General features: G+C 45.8%; 1 protein-coding gene across 1 annotated transcript in view; it reads right to left on the minus strand.

Moving 5' to 3' along the window:
• ANP32A (acidic nuclear phosphoprotein 32 family member A) overlaps positions 1-24007 on the minus strand; it is a 136837-nt gene that overhangs the window by 49330 nt on the left and 63500 nt on the right. The window contains exons 3-4 of the mRNA XM_085644644.1: positions 4063-4185; positions 3318-3519 (exon numbers count right to left, since the gene is read on the minus strand). Coding sequence (XP_085500770.1) covers positions 3318-3519; positions 4063-4185 — 325 coding nt within the window. The remainder of the gene's footprint in view (positions 1-3317; positions 3520-4062; positions 4186-24007) is intronic.

The following is a 24007-nucleotide window of genomic DNA, read 5'->3' on the forward strand; positions in this document are numbered from 1 at the left end:
TCCTGCGTACCAAAGCGCTGGTATTAATAGTACAAGAGGCTGTGGCGGCTCCATCAAGCGCACATTTGATAGACGTATTCGTTATTAATTTCCCTCCTGTATAAGGTAATTAGCTAGGTCTTTAAATTGGTCAGGAAGATGTGGCATTAGCTTTTCAAGCTCATCATAGTGAGCTCTGTCATATCTGGCCAACAAAGCTTGGGCATTGGCAATCCTCCAATGATTTGCACCTTGTGATGCGATGCTTTTGCCTGATGCGTCTATAAGTTTGGATTCCTTACCAGGAGGAGGGGTGTTGCCTGTGCTTTGTGAACTTGCTCTCTTGCGTGCATTAGACACTACAAGAGAATCTATAGGGACCCGACCCTTAATGAACACTCGGTCAGTGGGTGCTGCTTTGTATTTTTTGTCTATTCTGGTGTTAAGAATCGTGGCTCTGACGGGGTCCTTAAAAACTTGTGGTGCATGTTTTAACATGTCTTTTAACATTGGCAGGGTGTGTGTGTTGTGTGGGTGTAAATATTTCCAATAAAAAGTCTTCCTCTAAAGGATCAGAGTGTAACTGTACCCCATGGTACTGGGCAGCTCTATTAATGAGTTGCACAAACCCAATACTGTCATCTGGGGGTGACGGCCTAGAGGGATACAGGCCTGGGCCATTGTGTGGTTCGGGATCTGTGTTGTAATCATCCCAAGGATCTGGATTGTGTGGAATGGTATCTGTGTCATCATCTTTATCTGGATCTCCATTCCCACCCTCATCACTTTTTTCATCTTCATCATCCTGTGGTTGAGGTGAAAATGTATGTTTTGGGGAGTATGCTGGAGAAATTAGCAGATTTGGATAAGCTGGAGGAGAGAGAGGTGGAGTAGTGCAAGTGCCCATCTCTTTTCGCTTCATGGGTATTTCAGGGTATTCTGAAGTGTCCAATTTTCTCTTTTTAGGAGGCTTGGCGACAACTTTGCCTGTCTCTGGGTCAATGCAGAGAGTCTTTTGTTTCGGATCCGGAAAATCTGTTGGAAGTTGTTGCACGGGTACAATGTCCTTTGTCGGTGCCGAAGATTTAGGGTCAGAATTTTGTTTGCCCATGTCTCTGAAGCTTTCTGTGATGTCTTGGGCTCTTTAGCTTTCGGCATGGGAGTTTGTGGCTCCCAGTGTTATTTCGGTTCCGAAGTTTTGCTCGACTCCGAAGATTTTTTCGGCTCCGAAGACTTTCGCCTCCGAATGTTTGTCTTTCGTTTGTTTCGATGCCGAGGGCTTTGGCGCCGACGAATAAGGGAGTGGTACCTCCTTGGTTTTGGACTTTGGTGCCGAAGGTGATTTTTGGGCACCGGGATGGCTCGATCCCGAGCCAGAAGGCTTTTCTTTTTGTTTCATTGCCGGGCCCGAGGGCGGGGCATCTGAAGTGTGTTGTCAGTGTCGACCTGAGCCCAAGGGCTAAGATGTTACTGGAGCCTTAGGTTTGGTTTTGGTTGGGAGAGGGGTTTCGGTACTCGCGGACCGCTGAGCCGGGGTGACTGCCTGGTCTTCAACGTCGGAGTCGTCTGCTTCGGAGACTGAGAGCGCTCCTTCATCAGCTTGTTGTTCCGGATGGAGATTGGGATCTGTTCTGAAGATGTCTGGAATCGAGCTGCATCCGCAAGACATTTTGTGACGCCGACGGTCACGGATGGTTTTGTTCGACCTGAAAGATGAACAGGCTTCGCAGTTCTTGTCTTCGTGCTCCGGGGAGAGGCAGAGGTTACAAACCTCGTGTAAGTCCGTGTGTGGGAACTAAGCACCACACCCGGGGCATTTTTTGAAATTAGTCCTTTCCATTGACTGCTGGTGTGGTTGGTGCGGAAAGGCCCAACAGCCCACGTCGAAGAGCGAGGTCGAGGATTATATATATTTTGAAGATACGCGCCGAAAAGGAAACGCGATCGAGACAATACCGTTGAGTGGAGAGGGATTGCGCATCGAAAGGGGTTCGAAAAGGACACCGACCCAGAGTGCAGCAAATCACATCCGAAACTGATGGCGGGAAAAAACAATCTGGAGATGGAGTCGATGCTCATGGGCACTATCGTCCTAAGGAGGCGTCACCTACCCCATGACTACAAAGACTTCTTCCAAGACAAAAAACAAAGTGCAAACATCTGAGCCCAACACCAGATGGGGATCTATGCACAAGTATACAATCTACAGCTCATATGCCTCGAACATATGATTTCAATCTTTGAAGGGTTTAGCCATCAAGCGTTTAATGACAGATGAATTCCATTATACAGGATTGGAGCACGTCTGTCAGGGAAGGCAAATGAAAATTTCGGCATCATCCGCATCAGGGCTTTAAGGAACTTAAAAAATTGGAGGGATGGGGATAGAGTTGACTGAAAACATGGCACAGAATATAACTGGTGAGTGAAGTAGGAGAACTGTACAAAGGCCAACTTGGAGACGTCCAAGATAAAAGGTGCGTTCAGAAGTTTGTTGGGATCGACCATATTACATACCGCAATGTTCAAAGGGGATCAGATTGGATAGATGAAAATAGGAGACGCTGCTGAGGCGATGGAGAGTGCATTCCTGGCAGAACTTTATACGGAAGACAGAATGAAATATGTAGCAGAGATCTCTAGATAATAGATGTGTTGGTTGAATGCGTCCAAGAGTTTTGGAAGAGTTAGATGGTGCAGCAGATTGTGGAGGAAGAGGGAGCTGCAGTAACTGTCATGAATGGAAATTATCACATTAGCTTTGAAGCAGATGGAGCTGCTTGAAGGGACGGGGAATTAAGTGAGTTTACTTGCATAATGCGTATAGCAAATAAGGCAGATGGGACACTTGGTAGGCTGGTCAATCTGAAAATTAGGCCACTATCCTATGTTTAAATGAGGAGGAAGATGCAGGAGTACATTTGTTGTGAGATAGATTGCGTCTGAGTTGGGAGCAAAAGGAAAGCAGGGAGGGGTGATGGACAACTATTGTCTCCAGACCTGGGACTACAGGTAGGCGACACTGGACGGGGATTGGGTTAGTGATATCCAATTGAAAAAGATATGCATATTTTACAGGTAGATCCCACTGGGTACACCAGCACATTCTATTTGGGTTTGGTGTAGTTTTTTATAGGGCAATAATTTCTGTACAGAGATATTTTGAGAGGATTCATTTAGGTGGACTGATCCTATGTTTTAATAGGCCAGTACCAGTGAAGGACTGGTAGGGTTCGGGAACCGACAGTGCTATAGTAGGTACCAAATGTAACGACGGGATTGGAGTAAACAAACATTAATCATTCGAATAACAATAATACGTGAAGCAATCTACTTACCATCATCGTCATCTTCGTCCTCATCATCGAGACCCTCCACGTACCCTTCAGCATCTGAGTCAGGTGCTTCTTTGTCGTCTTTGTCATAGCCATCAAGGTAGGTGAGCTGTGGGAGGAGTTTGAATACGTTGTCCCTGTATTCATTCAGGTTAGTAACTTCACAATTGAAAAGATCTAAGCTCTTCAAGGTTTCTAATTTTTTCTGCAACGAAAAAAAAAAACGGTTTGGCGCACATTTACTTCATAATCTCTATAACTGTATATAAAGTGATAACAGATGGCTTATGATCAAGTTTAAAGTATGAGAAAATGACTGTGTTTATTACATTTATGTAGCGCCATTACTTTTTACTCGTTTCATAGCACTATACGACACGAATTAAAGCAAAAATGAAGATACCCTTTTAATCCCTCACATACTGTGAGCTTACTCCCCTTACAGAGCTTCAGTCTTTTTCTTAGATAATGGTGCTGAAGGTGCACATCCACCGTAACACAGGTAGATCATCACCTTCAGCTCATGAGGTCCATGAGCCAAGAAGCTTGCTGGGACTGTCAAGAAGATAACAATGGAAGTACTCCTTTCCCCAGTCAAAAGAAGTAGAAGTTACCATAAACTCCCTAACCCCTGATCACCACTTCATACAAACCATTTGACTGAGAAGCTGGTTTTAAATCTGTCATTTCAAGCCCAATGTTCTCATTAAGTCTTTAACACTGCACTTCCATAATCAGTGAACCTCACCAGGGGTTCAATGGTTCCTAGATCCTTGATTTTATTCCCACTGAGGTTGAGATGTGTAAGGTTCGGACATTTTTCGGCCAGTACTTCCAATCCTCCAGAGATTCTGTTGTCACTCAATTCAAGCTGCAGGAAGAGAAAAATTTAAAGATTAAAATAAACAGTTCATTATAGCTGCAAACTAGTTAACATGTCTTGTGGCTTTTTCACAGGCAAAAAAGGTGAAGGAAATGATCCATTGGGCAACCGTAATCTATAACAATAACATTTTGGATCCACAGGTAAATCATGAGGAATGACAGTATAGTTAGCCTTTAAAATAAGAGCACTTGAACAGTGGCACTAATTTCAGATGTTCATCTTGCAGCCACCATCTCCCATTTGCCAGCCACCATAGTTTTGCTATTATTATTTGGCTTCAAATGACTCTCTCTTTACCCAGTTCATGGCATCGATTTCTGGTGTTCCACATAACATTCTATTACTTAAATGCTTACAAAAAGATCTCAGAACACACATACATACATATACACATATATATATACACATATACATATAAACATATATATACATACATACATATATATCTCAACTCCAATACTCGCATCCAAAGAAACGAGACGACCGCACACAATCCAGGGGGTAAACTCGGTTATTTTATGTCACCGAGAGATGAAGCGGGATAGGACACGTTTCGGTGTAGCGCCTTTTTCCACTGTATATATATGTGTATATCTCTCAGACGTTAAATCTTTATTTAAAAGGTGCATTTCATCATGAACGACAGTAGAAAGAAACGAAAATGAGAAATGAATGGCAAGGCCTTCATGAATAAAGCGTATTTTAATAAACCCAAAAGAGACTTGCGCTCCAGTTGGGAAGAAGGAAACATCCAGAAAAAAAACAAAGCTAATACTAGTACAACAGGAAAAGAATGCAACAATGGCCTCAAGAAAAGCGAAACCTTCACCCTTAATGAAGAAAAACCTACTGGGAAGCCCTGCAGATGTCCAAGAAAAGAAAAGCAAAACCTTCTCAGAACAATTGAAGACGGTCTGAGCCAAAATGCTCTCCAAGATAATGGAACAATCCAGGGATATGTAATCAGTTGGGAGATCGAGTTAGCAAAAATGAGGACGCAATGGAGAAACTCAACATGACAGTAGATAAAACATACGGGAAAGTGAATGTTGGACATAATGAAAGATCAGTCGGGACCTCTTCAACACATCCAAGGGGCATACCAGTAAAGCTTGTCTAATCTTGTGTAAAAGACAGAATCTTGGAAGAATCCAGAAGACTAATTCCACGGACTGTGAGGACTTGCACAACTCAATGATTTCAAGATGTATCCCAAATACACAGAACAAAAGACAAGCTATGCAAGAGATCACAAGGGACCTGCGGAGTTAAAAAGCTAACATACAGGTGGCCTACCAGTCTAAAAGCCAAGCAATCAACCACCCTAGGCCAGTAAAGATGATGATGATAGGACTGAGGACAGCCCCATATCCAACAGAACATTCTTAAGATGAAGTAGTACAGTACCAAAGTAGGATGAGAACGCCCTAGACTACCCAGAAGAAAAGGGTACTAGCAAGTTACTAGCTAGGAGTCTACGGAAGGTGAGGCGGGAAAATGACTGCTCACAGGAACTTTAGGATTTAGCATGTTCCCTATGCGGTTAAGATGCTTGGAGGACGGTAACAATATTTTGGCAATATTGAGAACATAAGTGATAGTCGTTGAGAGGAGTGAGAGACTGGTCGCAGGTGAGGCGCCTGGGGCGTTATCAAGTACTCACTTGGGAAATCACCTGTAGAGGAATAATGGTTATGTTTGCTAATGTTCAAGTGAGGGGATTTTCAGGGAAGGGAAAGGTGATGGATTGAAGATTAACAGATATACAAATGAGGATACCAGATGCAAAGAGTATAGGCCGACAAACCTTGCATATGATGGAGAACTTTACCAGATAGCTTATGGTATGAATTATAACATAGAACGTCAGGAGATGTAATACCCCTATTAAGAGGCACATGACCTAGAAGGCTCTTTAGAATCCCCAGACACAATCTGTCTACCGGAGACACACCTCTTACAGAAAGATATTTCACACCAACTCTTTCCCACCCAGTATCATGGCTCAGTAAATCAAGGTATGGGGTGGATGTGGCCTTTAGTGAGATCTCCCTCTGGGGATAGAGGATATTATATAAAAGATCATAAAGAGCGCAGATTCATAATACTAATAGGTAAATAGAACAAGATTTGACAATGCTAATGTTGTATGCTGCAAATGCAGGCCAAGAGAAATTTCTAAACATGTTGTTATTGATTGTCAAAGAGAAAGTAGTGGGAGAAATGATATGGTTACCCGACTTCAATCCAATGCCAATATCTGGAACAGATAAGACTCCTGGGCGATAGACATGTGAGCGGACATATGTTCCAGGCAGTTCTTTCAAAGCTAACAGAACCGTGATTGACAGCTTGAGAACAACCCACCCTAATGATAGAAAATGTATTTCTTTCTCCGACACACATAAGACATACTCTCAAATCAACCTAGTCTGGAGTATGGAAACTATGGTAGGCATAACTAAAAGGGTAAATGTGAGCACAATAACAAACTCTGAACACTCCCTCTTGATGCGAGACAGGCACATCAGGCATATAACCGAGGAAAGCATGGCAGTTTTACATATCAATTCTGAAAGCTATAGTTTTCAAAAATGAACTAAAAACCCAGATAGTGGAGTATTTTGGGGTAAATAACAGACACGATGTAAACAGAGAAACATTTGGGATGCTTCTATGGAGGTTCTCAGATGGCAATCTTTAATCATCAAAGTGGATAGAAACTTAATTGGGACTTACCCAAAACAAAACTAGAAGCAGGCCTCAAATTGGTAGAACACCACTAGAAAGACTCGAGCTTGATTAGAGCAATGAGGGAAGTAGTAGTAACAGTAACCACTCAAATGCAGTGGACAAACCTGTCATATACACCCTAGTATCTTCACAGTGCAGTGGATATAAACAGATTATTCATCACAGTTCTTAAGAAAATAATTTGATGGAAGCACTTTTCTTCTCAAAAAAATTATATTGGGACATGAAGAAAGAACATCGCTTGCGTCCCAAGAATTACATTTTTCTCAGAGTGCCACGCAGATCGCGGACAAATTTTGGGCGTTCGGGGGCGGGGAGGGCTTTACCACCAATCGCCTCCCAGAGGAGCACAAAGCACACTTGACTCTGATCTTTTTTAAAACAATTTTTTTAAAGGGGTGTGGGGTGTCTTTGTCCACGCTTTGGGCTGTGCCCCTACAGTATTATAACCCCAACAATATTTCTGCCCCCCCTCCATGGTAGCAGACTGAGGGAGGAGAGGGTTTACAAAAAGCTTGCTGCATGCCAGGAATATTTAAACAAGCATCGTCAAAGCCAATATCTCTCACCTATGCAAGAAATATTGGCTTTGTTAATGTCTTTTAGCCATGTTGTACAGCAGCGTGCCTGATAGTTAAAAACGAAAAGCAATACGACACAGCCAGGACAAGCAACAATGCAGGAGGGGGATGTGGCAAACAATGACGCTGGATGGGGAAAACAAGGCAAGCAGCAACACTGGAAGAGGTGGTAGGACGGGGCATGCAACAACACGGGGGTGGCAAACAATAACAGATCCACCAATGTAGGAGGGGCGAGGCAAGCAACAACACAGGAGAGGGACAGGAAGGGCAGCACAAGCAATAACACAGGAGTGGGCGGATGGGTCAGGACAGGCAATAACGCGGGAGCGACAGGCAAGCCACAAAACGGGGGATGAGGCAAAATGCATGAGGGACGGGGCAAGCAACAACGATGGAGGGAGTGAAAGGGCAGGGCAAACAACAATGCTGGAGTGGACAGGTAGGACAAGGCAAGAACAGTGTGGCAAGCAACATGGGAGGGAGCGAGTTCAAGAAACACCGCTGCAGGGGGCAAGCAACAAAGTGCAGTGGAATGGGGGAAGATGGTCTGCAAATACCGGTACTGTATGGACTGCTGCAGTTAAAATTTAAAAGGTACCTCTGAAAGTGCAAGCAGGGGAAGGCACTGGAAAAGGAAGCATTACTTGGGCAATGCTCCAAAGGAAGACCAAACACATGAAAAGTAAGTGAAGCCAGCATGGGCTGACCAATGAGAAGCAAGGAAATGAGGGATGATGAATTCAACCATTGGTATACAATGGGTGGACTCTAAGCCCACCGAAAGTAAAGAAAATGTCTTGCAAGCAACCGAGTGCATGTGTCGCCTCAGGCAAGACATAAAACAATGGGGAAGGGGCTGGCCCATATTGACATCAGGACGTACCCCCACCACTAAAGCTCCAAAAGTCTTTCTGCCCCTCCCCGCCCGCCCTTGCGTGGTAGCCAAGCCCAGGCCCAAATATAGCAGTTACCCACATGACGAAAACTTTATTTCTCCACATTGAGTTTCCGGGCATTTCATGCTGCGTAAAACAGGCCCAGTGTTTAATCAGGAGAACTGTGGGTATACACAATGGTGGAACATTTGAATTTCTCTTAATTTTTTGGGCTTCTAAATGTAAGCCAGTGTTGAAGAAACAACACATTTTGCAAAATGCCCTCTGAATCACAAGATATTGTAGGTAACCCCAAATCCAGAGTTCTACAAATAACCACCATTCCTAAACTCAGTATCTTGAAGACATTTAAAATATGCCCAGGTTTCCTTCACACCCATTTTTCATTTATTTGATTTTACCATATGGACTAACGCGCAATTGGTACACAATCAAATATTATTATAAGCTACATCTCAGTTGTTAACTCTAGGTATCTCATGTTTTTGGCCAACAACCAAAGTACATATCCCTGCAACTAGAAGATTCTTACAGACATAATGGTAATTACTTGTATACACTGGCTTTCAAGGTAAAAATGTACAGATTAAAACATTATCACCTTGTTCTATTTTTCCTACTTCTTTCATTATTTTGTTATTCCACCAATTTGTTTCTATGGGAAAGAACTACACAAATGATACCTTGCTTAATTTGGAATTGTCTCTACTTTTCAGACAAGTATGACTTTCTGGGTTCACTCATGGGTTTCACACCTGTTAACGAGACAAGATGCAAATAGGTAGCAGCCATAAAAACTAGGAAAATCGACTACTACTTAGAGAAATGCAAAAGCTGGGATATGGTGATCTAAGGCAAGCAAACCTTTGATGTGCTTTGTAGAAAATAAAATAAACCTTTCACTTTCTTGCACAGCACTTTTTCCCCCATTCAAAAATAATAATAATTTGGTTATTTTCTTGGTTCCCTCCAGTTGAATCCACTAATCCTCAAGTCTGATGTACCTTTAGAATCCCCAATGTGTGAGGGTTGGGGGGGGGGGGGGGGGGGGGAGTTAGGGTGTGACATGAATACCTTTTTTCTAAAGGTGGTTATGAAGGCCTAGAGGTGAAGTGCCTTTAACATAACAAAAGGCCTCAGCACAGTAAGGAGTGTGAGGCAGTCTCAGCAAAAGAGCGGCTAAAACAGCAAGTTAGCCATCTATCCTCAAAGATCTAAGAGGGCACTTTTGCCATTGAAACAACATTACTATAAAAAAGTTAACAAGGCAGACAAACAGCTAACGACTAGAATACATATGGCAGGGGGGAAGAAATACACAGAGGGTGGAAGCAAGGTGGTGGAGCAGGTGTATGAAAGCAATACGGATAGGGTGTATTGGGGTGGAGAAAAGCAAACAGGCGGCAGATCAATGTGGAGCTGGGAAAGAAGAACCCGAAGGCGTGCACATCACAGGAGGGGGAGGCGGACAAGCACATGGGCAAAAGAAAGCAAAAGAGTGTGAGGGTGCAGGAGAAGCACAACAGGAAGACTGCTGGAAAGCACATGCACTCTTTTGGCGTGCTTAAGAAAAAATTAAAAAGTAGTTAACTTAAATTTGAAAGTGGAAGGACAGAAGTAAACCGTCAATACTCCTGGGAGGACAGGCACGAGATGAATAAGACAAGCCACAGAATAAGAAGCAGGCAAATGAGTGACATTAAAGCCACCCAGTGGTAAGCAATTGGCAGGTTGCAAGTCGCTTTATGTTCTTGGTAACCCCACAATATTTATTTTACAACCAGACAGCTATGCTGTTTTATAAGCTCAACCTAAAAACACAAATTTGCCACTTTCTTTCAGGAACTATACAAACGGGAAAAACATTACTGCTCAGCACTGGCAGCCTTTTTTGGCCAGCTCAGAGCCCTAATACTAGATACAACTAAACTGATAAACGAAGAAGAGGTCAGATTAGTAATAAAAACCCTCCAGGTTAATAAGATCACAGGTTCTGACTGCTTAACAACATTTTCATAAAAATTTAGACCCCTCCTGGTGCCTCAATTAGTAAATGTATAGAATTAGAATGCCATGGTGGAGAGACCCAGATTCATAAGGTTCTTTTTTTTAAAAATCATATCAGACGTTCAATAGCCAAATCTACCAAATCAAACAACGTAGGATACAAATAAATATCATAGCTTGAAATGTACCCTGCACAAGATGGGAATTGTTCCAATGAAGAGGTATAGATAGACGAATTATACTGCACTTACAGCCCAGGTGGAAATGAATGGTGATAGACGAGCAAGAGGATGAAGGAATAAGAGAGGGATGCACAGTCACTACTGCTCTTTGCAATGGCCTTGAACTTCTTGGCCGAAACAAGAGGATTGACTGAGAAGGGTTAGAAGGGATGCCTTTTGGAAACCTGTGCACACAAAATAAACCTCTTTGCTGGCAACATATAAACACTGAGGAACCGAGAACAATCTACACTGAAGGGGACTGAGGTACTGAGGAGCTATGGAGAGGTTTCTGACTTTAAGTAAATCTTGAAAAGTCGGAAATGCTGTAAGTGGGCCTTCAGTAAGAAACAAAGTACGATAGAAAGGAATGATGTACAAGTTACTTACCTTCGGTAACGATGTATCTGGTAGAGATGATTCTAGCTGCAGATTCCTTCACGTAGAATTATCCCCCGGCGTGAGACTGGATCCGAAAACTTTTTACCACAGCATCCCTGTGCGCCGGGGGCGGGGTGACATCACGCGACTCCGCTCAGGCGTTGTCCGCGTACGTGACGTCAGCGAGGTCACATAAGACCCGCCCCGGCGCGCCCATGTCAGTTTTCTTCGGAGAACTTTTCCGCACCACAACGTGGAACCACCAGATAAAAAACTGTGGGAGCATGGGAACAGCGTGCGAAGAGGAGAAAAATTGAAAAGAAACGGTGACTAACAATACCACCAGGGCAGTGCCAACACCGCAGACCCCAAGGGCAGGGAAAAAGAAAGAAAGAACAAGCAGAAACCTGCGCAGTCACCCTGCCCGCACATAGACAACCTTCCATCCCTGTGCCCCGAAGGGAAGAACAGGCATAAAAGTCATGGCATACGTAGGAAGCCCACCCCCCTCATCCTGAGCAAGGAATGGGACCAGTCCCAAGACAGACAGGGACAACAACCCTCCAAGCCACCTCAACCTAGAGGGCAACCACCCACAAGGACATGGGCAAGACATAGCCAGAGGACCCTCAAACCAGAGGATAGCAATGGAGGGGAGGGAGGACAAGGATAGAAGCATTCCCCCCAAAACCTGGAGTAGCCAGAGCAGCAGGGCACCAGCGCACCGAAACCCCATCCTTCAAAGAACCAAGGGAGGAATGAACCGCCCCCAGATGGAGCCACCCGTCAAGAATAAGGAAGGCACTCACAGGAGACACAGCCCCCCACCGGGATGCGAGTACCGAAGACCAACCCAAGGGTCCTCGCAGAATAGGGGAGGAAGGGCGGGCCGTGAAGGAATCTGCGGCTAGAATTGTCTCTACCAGATACATCGTTACCGAAGGTAAGTAACTCGTACATCTGATAGAGACTAGTAGCCGCAGATTCCTTCACGTAGAATAGATACCCTAGCAATACCCCCTGGGAAGGAGGGTCTGCGAAAGGACCCCACAAGCCAAAGCAGAACAGAGGGCCCCACAGGGAACCAGATCTGTGAACCAGGTAGAACCTCGCCCCTGCCAGGCCAAGGGAACCCCCACAAGCAGAACCCCACCGACCCCAAGGGGATGTAGGAGGGAAAGAAGGCTGAAGAGGCTCGTACACTCACAGCAGAGGAACCAAGGGCAAGGGCTGAGAGTCCGAAGCGTCCCACTGCCCCACAAGGCAACATAGCTTCTGCCAAATGCCAAGACAGGAAGACGGAAGAAGAAGAAGAAGCCTAGAGAGCCCAAGGAAACTAGGGAGAAAAAGGCAAGCCCACTCCAGATGGAGTGCAGCCTGCCAGCCAGAACAACGCCGGCAGTCAAGTCAAGGCCAGAAGCAAGAAGAACAGCCTGAGGCCCCAGGAAGGCCGAGTAGGCGACGCCTGGCAAGGGAGAACACAGGGACACCCCAGACCGCAGAACGGGAGCAGGGAGAGGAGGGGAGGCCCGGGCCAAAACCAGGAAGCAAAAGCAACCTACGTAAACATCATGGAGAACAGGTACCCGAAGGCGACCAGAACCCTCCAGCAGAGCGCAAGCCATATGACAGCTACCATAACCCCACATAGGGCACGTGAAGTCCCAGGATATGGGAACCCTCTTGGGAAAAACTTCCGCAGCAGAGGAAGAAACAAAGGAACCACGGGGAAAAAAGCATCCCCGCTGCAGGCTTGACAGCAGCCCAAGTAAAGCAGAAGGCCCAATCTCAGGGCCAAGTCTGCGCAACAACTCCTGCAGAACTCACACACAACAACAAAAGAGGCCGTCCAGCAGCCAACAATGCCAAAGTCCCAAGGAAGGACGTAAGCGGCCAGAAAAACATACTCCACAACCATAACAGCCGGCCTAAATGGCCCAAAAGCAACCCTAACTCAGACGTCACGGAGGAGGGGACGGAGGGGGACGGAGGAGGACGGAGCCCTGCCAAGAGCCTCTGGATGGCGGAGTCGGCCGGGGCATGGAGCAACAGACTGCCAAATGGGAGATCAATGAGCCTCTTCCGAATATTTTTGGGGAAAACGCCGTACCGAAGCCAAGCATGGCGACGGAGAGCGACCGCGGAAGCCATGGCCCGGCCCAGCGCCTCAGATATTCAGAGCGGAGCGGAGAATAAACGCTGCGAGCTCCCGGCCATCCAAGGCATAATGCCGCAAAACCACCTGAGCAGACTCCTGGGACGCTGCAGACCCAAGAGACTCAGCCGAGTCCCACAAACAGGAGGAGGCCTGAGCCAGCACACACAAGGTGTTAGGGGCCCGCAGGGCCACGCTGGTCGAGGCGAAAATGTTGTGTCCCTAAGTGTCCAGCCAGCGGGCCTCTCTGGACGGCAGAGCCAACAGGGGAGGCAGGGAGGGGAAAGCAGTCCGCAAAAGGGGGCTGTCGGGTGAAGGGACAGGCACGCCGGGTCACGCGGCGTCGGAAGGTGCCGATGCAGAAGATGAGGAGGCTCCGGGTCCCCGGAGGCAGGACGCCTCCAAGCCCCCGACAAGGCAGAAAGGAGCGAACCTTCAAAGGGAAGCAAGATTTCCCTCCCACCAGAGGACCTCCAACAGATGGTCTGCCGGAAAGTGAGCCACCGGGTCACCCATGCCGAGGATGCCCACAGCCGTGGACAGCGTTGAGCGAAGGCCGCACACGCATCCGTAGGACCCCATGGTGGAGAAAGCAGCTCCTCCGTGGGCGACGGCTGCAAACTAAGGCGGCCGTCCCGGAGTCCAAGCGGGGCGGGCAAGGGCCAGACCTGGAAGTCAGAAGGAGCCGAAGAATGAGGTACCTGCCGCTCTTCCGACAAACACCTCTGCTTCAGGAAGGGCGGGGAGCCGCCCTTCGACGCCGGTGAAAAGGACACCACACGGCGACCAGTCTCCGGGGAGGACGATACCAAGATGCAACCTGCCTCCGGAGAAGAAGGAGGAACGTCCGCAGACGAATCCGCGGAACGACCCCCGCGCGGAGCCGTAGAGTCCGCTGCTTGAGGCAGGACACCGGCGCCATCTGACGTCACCGGGCAAGGGACCTCCAAGTCACCACGCACCAGAGACCGGAGTGTGGACTGGAGTAGAGCTGGAGTCGCACCGGCCCCGGAGCGGCACCGGGACGGCGCCGGCCCAACCCCCGCCGAGGCAACCACCTGCGTGCGGGAACGGGACGGGCCTGGGGAGGGGCCCTAAGCCCTCCGCGGCCCAGAAGGAGGCGAAGGTTGCCCGGGAACCCCTGTGGCGGCGCCAGGGACAATAAGACCTCAGACTCGCCCTCCAGCGAGGCAGCCGCCTGCGAGGAGGTACGAGAGGGGCCCGGAGAGGGGCGAGGGGCGAGGGGTCTGCCCTCAGCCTCGACCCGGAGCGGGACGAGGAGAGTTCACTAACCCCTGTGGCTCCGCACAGACCAGTGGCTGCGGGCGCCGTAGCGGCGTCACCTCGGCCTTAGACAGGACCACCCTGTCAAGGGTCCGAGAGGGGCTCGGGATGCGACCCGAACCCCGGCGACCTCCCGCGACACCACAGGGACCCCCGCAGGAGTTTGCGGCGAGGCAGAGACACCGTGGCCTGAAGGAGCCACACCCCAACAGCACCACATCCAAGCCTGGATCCGACTCAGTCGGCGCCGAAGCCACCGGTGGCGCCGCGGAGGGCCCTGCGCAGGGTGAAGGATCCGCCGACGCCCCAGGAGAAGCAGGAGGAGACGTTAGCGAGGCCTGCAAAGCCGCCGCGTAAGTCTCCATCGGACTCTCGATGCCCCAACACCGGGAAACGGTGGATAGGACGACACGCGGGGCCGCATCACCCGCGGAGAGTCCACGCCCCCGGCAGGCCGGAGACCAGCCCCCGGGGACGAACTGCGACACTTACCCATCGGGGAGTGACACTCACGTGACATCAGAGAAAGGCAAGGGCGACGACCACGGCCGGACCTGAAGCTGTCCGCCGAAGCAGACCGAGGGGAGGACGTCGACCTGGAGAGGCGCACCGAGAGAAGTTTCATGCGGCGCTTCGCCGTGACTCCGGCTTCAACTTTTGGCACGCCGCACAATCTGTGGTGTCGTGATCCTCCCCAAACACCACATGCAATTGAGGTGAGGGTCCGTCGCCGACATAAGACGTCCACAAAACGTGCAAGTTTTAAAGCCCGAAGGCATTCGCACACTGTTCCACCAAACAAGAAGGGAAGAAAGGGAGGGCTAAACAGGCCCATAGCAAGGAACGGATCCGCGTTGTACGCGGAAAAGGAAAAGACTGGCGTGGGCGTGCCGGGACAGGTTCTTATGTGACCTCGCTGACGTCACGTACGCGGACGACGCCTGAGCGGAGTTGCGTGATGTTGCCCCGCCCCCGGCGTGCAGGGATGCTGTGGCAAAAAGTTTACGGATCCAGTCTCACGCCTGGGGATAATTCAATAAGGCAAACTAATTAAATCTGACCTGGAACACGAGCAACTCCTTTTACATTTTGGCTGGAGAGAGTAGCTACAAATAAAATTAATATATATTACCAAGGCTATTATACCTATTTTAGGTTTAACAATACCAAGTCCGAAGAATGTTGTACAAGACCTCCCAAAAAATCAGGCGATAGCTTCATATGGGGTAATAAGAAACCAAACAACTAATAGGAACATGCTACAAGCTAATAAAAGACAGCGGTCTGAAACTACCACATGTGACAACCTATTATAAAACAGCCCAGATGCAGACAGTATTTGATTGGTCCATGAGAGACCGAGTAGCTATTGCCACATATGGCGGGGTAATTGATCGGAACATCAAGTCGGACTTACACTGGCTATCTGGAAGAAAGAAAAAAGAGCAGGGATGGCCTATGTATCAGAAGTTGTAGGTCTTCAATCGAAATATAGGATGAGGTTTCCATAGAAGATAGATCACAACATTCCCTTCACCTTTCACGGCCATAAATGGAAACCCAGAATTTCTGCAAGCAGGGACATACAAGAGGTTTATAACATGGAGAGATGGGGCTTGCCTCATGATTAGAGATATCTTCGGGGAGGCAAGTTTCAAGACTCTTAAGACTTTTAATTTTCCATAGGAAACTCAGCTCCATTATTTACAGCAGAATCACTGGCTGAGGTTTTCTTGATTCGAGGGAGCTGAGGCATGGGATCTCAATCCATTAGAAAATAATCCTGTAAAATCAAACAAGGGCCCGATGTCTAACCTGTACACGATACTGACTGTAATAAATGGGCCCCTAGAGTTGTCTTACATAAAAACATAGGGTTATGGTAAACCCGTACAGAACTCTCGTACGGCTGTCTTGGGAATATGTTTAAAAATGTAGATGTGAACTGTTGGGCACAACGCCTGGGCCTTGGCAATGATCGACATGTGCGGGGGTGTTGTTCAGTTTCGAAATCCTACTGGAAAGAAATTTCAATATATAAAGAGGGTCGGTGAGGTACCTAATACTATCAGAAGCAGGAGTGATGCTTCTGGGACAACATGGAAGAAATAAGAAGGCAAGACTGGTCTTTGATTATCCACGTTTTGGCAGCAAACACATTGAATTGGAAATCTGCTGCACCCCCAACCACTTATAACTTGTCTCTGAGGTTATGGTTTATTATGGCAATGGAAATACCGACTGCACAATGTGAGGAATGCTGCAACGTGGAAACCACCGATCGACCATGTTAGGAATTCAATGCCCCTCCTGCATACCACAGAACACTTTCAGCACTTTCACTTTACTGGTACCCATGAGGCACAAAACTAAACACATACTAGCTCTAACCTCAAAACTCTAAACACGAAAAATAAGAGAGGAAACATTCTGGATCACTGACAAAATAGGATTATAACCCCACCATTATGTCCGATTTTGGGATGTGCTCTACTATTTGGATTTTCGAGAATAGTTAGGGGCAAAGGTAAGGCCTATCTATACTGCTTCTGTAATAACAGATAGCTGTGCATCTCTTGTATTATCCCATGCTTTATATTTTGATCTAAAAACATAAAAAATGTTCAGAAAACAAATTAACGTATGGAAGTATTTTGGTCAGTAGACTATGCTATGTTATAGAAGCACTGCACTGTGGCCTTTAAAATGGCAGGCTGACTGATATTCTACAAGGGACTGCTCAGACAGTTGGAGCTCCAAGGCACTAGTATCTAGCAGTCGCCTTAAGTGCGCTCTTTTGGCTTCTGGAAGAGGGAGGTGCTCATGAATTTAGAGACGATTCGCAAGACGGAGGAACCAGGATTGCGAGCATTTTTTCGCTCCAGTCATGGGATCTACAGTGATGTTAATGGACCATCTATAACTGCAAGCTCCTTCCATGTCACCCAGCAGGAAGAGGTATGACAAGAGAGTGGAAGACAATGAGACATCCAAAGAATTAATGCCTCTAATCCGAAACCATTGCAGAGAAGCTTGCCACGCTTTGTAGTTGGTTACAGAATGGCAGCGTGCAACAGTATGGGCTGATTTTTAAATGGCTGCTTTACCTATTTCAAACACAGTGGGCAATCTCCCACTTGAAGAAAGAGGTTCAGGGTAGGGATTCTTATAGCATGTACCGATAAGCGGCTTTAGCCATCTCCTTAAATACTCATTAGAAGAACCTCTCTCAGTCTGGAAGGGTCCGTAATTAATAAACAATTTCTCAGGTTTTCCAAATTATAATACTGTAGGAGAAATATCTGAGCTTTTTCCAATCAAGGGTGTAAAAAGACCTCCATTTAGGGGTGTAAAAATTAGGGAAATGGGTAGATATATACTTCAATTCACATGGAAATCTGAGATGACATTAAGGAAGAAGGTATGGTGGGTTCTTAAAATGAGATTATTACTGCGAATATTTTTTTATACTTCAATAGAGCATATGGCCTGGATCATTCTAAGCCTACATTCTTGTGGTAGTTCGTAATTTGCAGGGCAGCTACTATCCGTGATAAATGTTGTACACTCGCCCTAAGCAGCTGTTCAAATGAAGAAATTATAGGATTTTGACTGCACAGCATTTAGCTGCCAGGTACACCAGAGGGTAATGCATTTTTAAATCGTCACCAAAAACTTTAATAAGGAGTAAAGGTGGAAAATATGTTTGCAACAGGTGTTTGTGCAGGTCATGATGACCAACGGTAAAACTTCAATGGAGGAAATTTGCAACCCCAACCTTGCTAAAGGGAAAGGTAGCACTATTCCTTCTTGCCATGTCATTGGATTGTAGTGGAGACAGGGTTTTATGTGCACACATTGCTATGTTAGCATACGCGCTTTAGAAGGTAAACATCATCTTGCCACGTGACTGCTTTTGCACACCTCACTACAGGTAGCTGTTATTACAAGTAAAACTGCTTGCTTGGTTTTTCTTCACATGAGAACCGTCTGTTGTTCACATCCGTACACGGGCCCCGCGACCTTAGTCTGAACACTGTGTGCAGAAGCCATCAAGGTCAAATAACAATGTATGCTGTTGAATTCAGGTTGATCGGCCCACGCTCTAGACGCAACAAGCACACAGCTGCAAATATCTGAAACTCGGGTGCCTTTAATATTGCATTTGCATGCATGATTCAGGCACTTGGCGAAAACCTTTCCAGACACAGAGAGCAGAGCTGATCCTGTGAGGTATGGGTTTCCCCATTCAAACCTAGGGACCTTTTATTAGCTTATAAAACTAGCTTACTAGTGAAGGGGGTTGGTTCACAAGGTATTATAGGACCTGTTTTCCACTATCATTTTTAATATGATTTCTCCCTTTATTTTCTATGGAATTGTAACAATGCTGATGGTTTTATTTTTAATAATTTGTCTGCTTATGTTAGCAAAAGTACTGTGCACGTAGTTAAAAATAAACATTTTAAACTTTTCCATGTCTCCGATTACTATTGTTGTGGACTGATATGAGAATAATAACGAAAAGATGTTTCTGATTTTCATCATTCCTGAGAGTGCTCTAAGTCGCTTGTTCTGGGTTGTCTAATCATTGCTAGCTTCGAAATGATATGGAGAATGAATGAGACACTGTGGGGGTCAGACAGGGATGTATTTTGGCCCGGTTTTTGTTTTCCCTATATATTAATAATTTAGACCAGGCACTAGGCAAATTAAAAGTAGATTCTCCTCGAGTAGGTTCCCGCCCTGTCCCTGTGTTGTTGTACGCAGATGATGCGGTTCTTTTAGCCCGCACCCCCAAGGGACTTCAGCGCCTGATAGACGGGTTTGTCAGTTTTATGGATACCTTAGACTTGCCGGCAAACCTGACTAAGTCCTATGTCATGTTGGCTGGAACCAAACCCTGTAAGAAGTTCTCATACAAAACAGGCACACACAAACTAGGGCAGGTATAGACATTCCCCTACCTTGGCTTGTTATTCGATGGGCTTTTAAATTGAAGAGCGGTGCTCCAAATTAGTGGCCTCGACGGGGGGATCATGAATTATGGACGCAGGCTGTGCCGGTGGTCGCCAGAACAAGTTATGAACTTGTACAGCTCAATTTGTTGCTCAAAAGTGGTATATGGGTCTTAAGTTTGGGGTTTTGTTAGCACTCAGCAGTTACAGACAAAGGAAAATAAATATTTGAGAAAGGTGCTCAAGACTCCACAAAGTATTCCCGCCTACATTATCCATGAAGAACTAGGAAGGGTATACATGGAGGACCTGATAAAGTTCAGACCTCTCATGGCCTGGCTAAAGATTTGGTCCAATACCGAGGCAGACCTGAGCAGACAAATTATTAGAGACTGTACAGAAAGGGACAAAGGAATGAGTATTCCCTGGCTAAAATACGTGAAGTCCACACTTGAGGGAATTGGCTGTAAGGATCTTTTTACCAATCCAACGGAAATTATCCCCCAAGATATACTGAGAGTCAAAAAAAAATTCTTGGTCATGGTAGCCTCACGTAGAGCGGCTGCGGAAGGAAGTAAAACCTCAGTCTGCGCTCACAGAATGGTGAAAACAGAGGAAGGAATGGAAACTTATCTCGCTCTTATGTACAACGCCCAGGGTAGATATTTAATCACTCGTTTTAGGCTCAACCTTTTACACCACCTACTGGCTGATCCACCAGGTTTTACTTCAAACGTTGAGCAGAAGGGTTCCTGCGGCTGCGACAACAGGTCTCCGCAGGATACCCTTCATTTTGTATTATTATGCCCATTTTATGTTTTACCTAGGCGTAGCTTTTTAGTAAGAATTTTAAAACAGGCAAAGTTTAAACATGCCAAGGTTGCCTTACTATTCTTGCAAAGGGCTAATGATCCTTATACACTGTTTTGCATTATGAATTTTATTAAGTTTGCTTTAAGGTTAAGGAACTCAAGAGGGCGGCGTTGAATTAAAAAACATTTTTTTTTTCGGCCAATTTTCTTCAACCATGTGTTATGAACCGTATTTTACTGATTTTAACTGTATATGAACTTTTATGGTATTTTTTAAGTACCGAATAAAGGATTATTGAATTGAATTGAATGAGACACTGATGCTAGTCGGATAGGGGTTCTGGGTACTAAGGTGAGTTTTTTGGTTCACCACAATTCACTGAGGTCCTGGTTTCCTGTGCATAGTTCTGTGCATGAGCAGAATCCCCACAACTGGATAGAATCACTTTTCTATGCACTGGATGCAGACTCCTTAACTTTAATGTATAGCAAGATATGGTGAATGGCGACTTGGCTTTGTTCAGAAAAATCATGCAATCTCGTGACAAGATCAGGGAAAACAGAGAAAGAGCGTAAATAATGGCCTGGAATGAACAGATCAAAAGGTGTATACCACTCGGATATTTTCATTTGATGCTTAGTGGCAAATACTTGGTATTCTGCATTTTCTAATGTTGTCAACAGGAGCTTGTCCCCTAAAGAAGAAAGATCTGATAGAGGTATTTTTTGTGAATGAGCCCTCATAGCTTACGTATATGTGTGCATGTCGGGCTGCTGTGATGGTTATGCTTTTGGGTATTCATGTATTTATTTATGCTTCTTGTGATGGTGTGCTCAACCTTGTTCCTCCCTATTTGTTCAGCTAGCCCATCCTTACCGATTGGATTAGTATAGAGTTGGCGTTCATAGTTAAAAAGTTTAATTGCCCAATGTATGCTCTGGCATGGTTATCTGATAAATTGATTCCTTGTAGGACATCACTGCTTGAATATTAAGCTCTTCAAAGTCAGACATCCCTTCCTATGGTCAGGGTCAGTAGTAGCTGATGGAGCCATACTTCTCTTAAAAACCAAATTCCTGTTCCATAGTGAGAAAAACTAGAAAGCTGCCACAAACAGTCAATTTGAGTTCCTAGCTGTCAGCTTCTCCACACACTCCTACAGCTGTACTATTTATAATGGAGTGCTAGGAAATCTAAAACTACAAAGTCATTGATTCAAAGAGAGATGTCACTGGTAAGGATACAGATTTTCTTTTTTATTGAAAACTACCACTTCTAATTAATGGATAATTGAATCGCCTCCAAACAAGTCGCTCCCACTTGTTTTCTGCCCAGCACCATTCTAAAATAGTGAACCTTGAGCACTAGATTGTTCACTAATTTGTTGTAATATATGTGTACATCTAGTTTTTGCTTGTGTGCTGATTCTGTGTTGAAATGCTGTACTTTGAGCTGACTTACAGTAACGGTTTGTCTAAAGAGGCCATATTAAGATTTTTTCCCTTCCTGAAGCAATACATTTACCACTTCTTTGCATCTGGGAGACTGAAGGCTAAAGCCTGAAATGGAAATATTCCTTTCGTTTTTGCAGTGGATGTGTGCCTTAGACCCTACAAGTCAATCCATTTTAACTGTGAACTCTTTTACTCTCAACAACCCTTGGTGTACAGTGGACCATTTTGATACAGCAGGAAGTATCATGAATAGATTCCTGTGCTCTTATGAGGCCTTTGTAACAAACAAGCCTCCAGGATCAGCTTATGTAAGTGAGATTGTTTGGATCTTCATGGTGGAATGTTTGGAGGCAATATTAAAGGTCATACTGTAGCTACTCCTTGCTATCTTTTTAATCTTCTGTCACTCCTCCAAGTAACTGTCAATTATTTGCACTACAAGGAAGAGTCATGATTGGGGTGGAGTTTGGGGTCACGGTGTTGAGAGCAGGCAGGGATTTTCCATCTGAATCTGTGAGCTTCCCCTTTCTCTAAATGGTGTTGCGTGATGGAACTGGGATTCTGTTGTTAAGATGGTAAGTCAATCTGTGGTTAAGACTTCAGGCATTCTCCCTCTTTCAATCGAACCATATCACCTATCTGCTCTACCCTTCATCTTAGGTACCAATCTGGTTCCTGTTTGGGTGGCTTATATTTTGTTCTGTGTATTGCTTGTGTTAATTGGTGGGCAATAAAAACATTTCTTGGTTCTAGAAGGCCCAGAGCCTGGAAGATTAATGATCTTGCAGAAGGTCCTATGCTTCATTTTTTATATCATCTATTTACTTGTTTTCGGCACATCAAAAATAATGTTAAGCTTCAATGCATATTTTGCCAAGACTCACTGCAAAATGAGAATATCTATGATCGAAATACAGGACGGTGATTTCATCAATAATGTGGTTAACTATGCACCCCCATGAGATGACTGATTTTGTGTCCAAACTCAAAGAGTTATCTTGGCAGTGAAGCAGTTCCATGAGTCACTGGCACTTGTCTTTACTTGGATGTCTCAATCAATGTTAAGCATGAGCTTTCTGGTGGATTAGGAGTGTTTCTTTCCTCAAGCACTTTATGTGATTAGAGTGATTGACTTCCTTTACGGAGAAATTTTTCTAGCTCTAGACACAACTGCTTCTCCTATTAAGTGTTTTCTGGAATAACTGAAATATAAATTGTTGTTTCAATTGGTCTTGGTGGCGTATTTCAAATGTCATATGTCTAGAGGATGAGCTGGAAATGTCACTCTTGGCCTTGCTGCTGACGCTTTCTATATCAATCTTTATGGTGATAGGGTTGCGTGGGGGACTTGGTCTGCTGACGCACACAATGGCAGTTGAAGTGTCAAGTTCCAGCCTTTTGCAAAGTAAGCAAAAAAATGTATCCTATAGACCAACAATACCACTGGTTGACAGCCATAATCAAATACAGAACCAAAAAAAGCAGTTTGATGCATCTGAGCCTGCTGAGGGAGGTGAGCAGAGAAGCATCCTGGCTGTGCGACCTCACTGAGGCAGGATGGAGACTGGGTTCGCTGGTGATCCAGAGCGAACACCTGCAGAGCAGATGTGACCAGTGACTCCTAAATGACGCTATCTTGAACTGTTTCAGCATGCTGTGCAGGAGGGTTGGGAAAGAGTGGAGGTGATGTGGTACCTTAGGATTGGCTTCTGAACCTTCCACCCTCTTTTTAAAACTTTTGCATAAGGGAGAGAAAGAGTTGTTGGTGCTTTTTGCTTCTGGACCCTGGGACGGCGACAGCCATGGACAACTGGAAGGAGAAATCCTCTGATGCCCGAAAGGGCCAAGGACTCTGCCCTAGTTAATCCCAAGACCAGTGGGTCTCTCCAAGGGCCAGTGAGGCTGCCCCCCCCCCCTTTACACCCCTAGAGGACCAGTTGGGGGAAGATCTGGACTTCTGCACCCAGAAGCAAAGGCCAGGAGGGAATCTGGGGCAGGGAGCCAGTGGAACCAGCTCCCTGTAAGGTAAACCACTTTCATTCAAGGCCAGGAGGCCTGTTGGAATGTTCCTGGTGACAAGAGCTCGCCACCAGGAGTAAAACAAGCACAGGATCACCCAAATCAGCCCAAAGGGGTCAGAGATATCCATGTTTTAAGGTGGGGGACTGCGGTATTGTTAATAATGGTAGTTAATTATGGTTGGTTCCTGTAGGCTTCCTGCTATTCAATGTCAGTATGTTGCATACAGAATGTTGATTTTCAGATAGAAAATGAAAAAGCAGTTAGATTGAGGATTCCCT

Source organism: Triturus cristatus, chromosome 3_1, assembly GCF_964204655.1.
Source record: "Triturus cristatus chromosome 3_1, aTriCri1.1, whole genome shotgun sequence".
Lineage (NCBI taxonomy): Eukaryota > Metazoa > Chordata > Amphibia > Caudata > Salamandridae > Triturus > Triturus cristatus.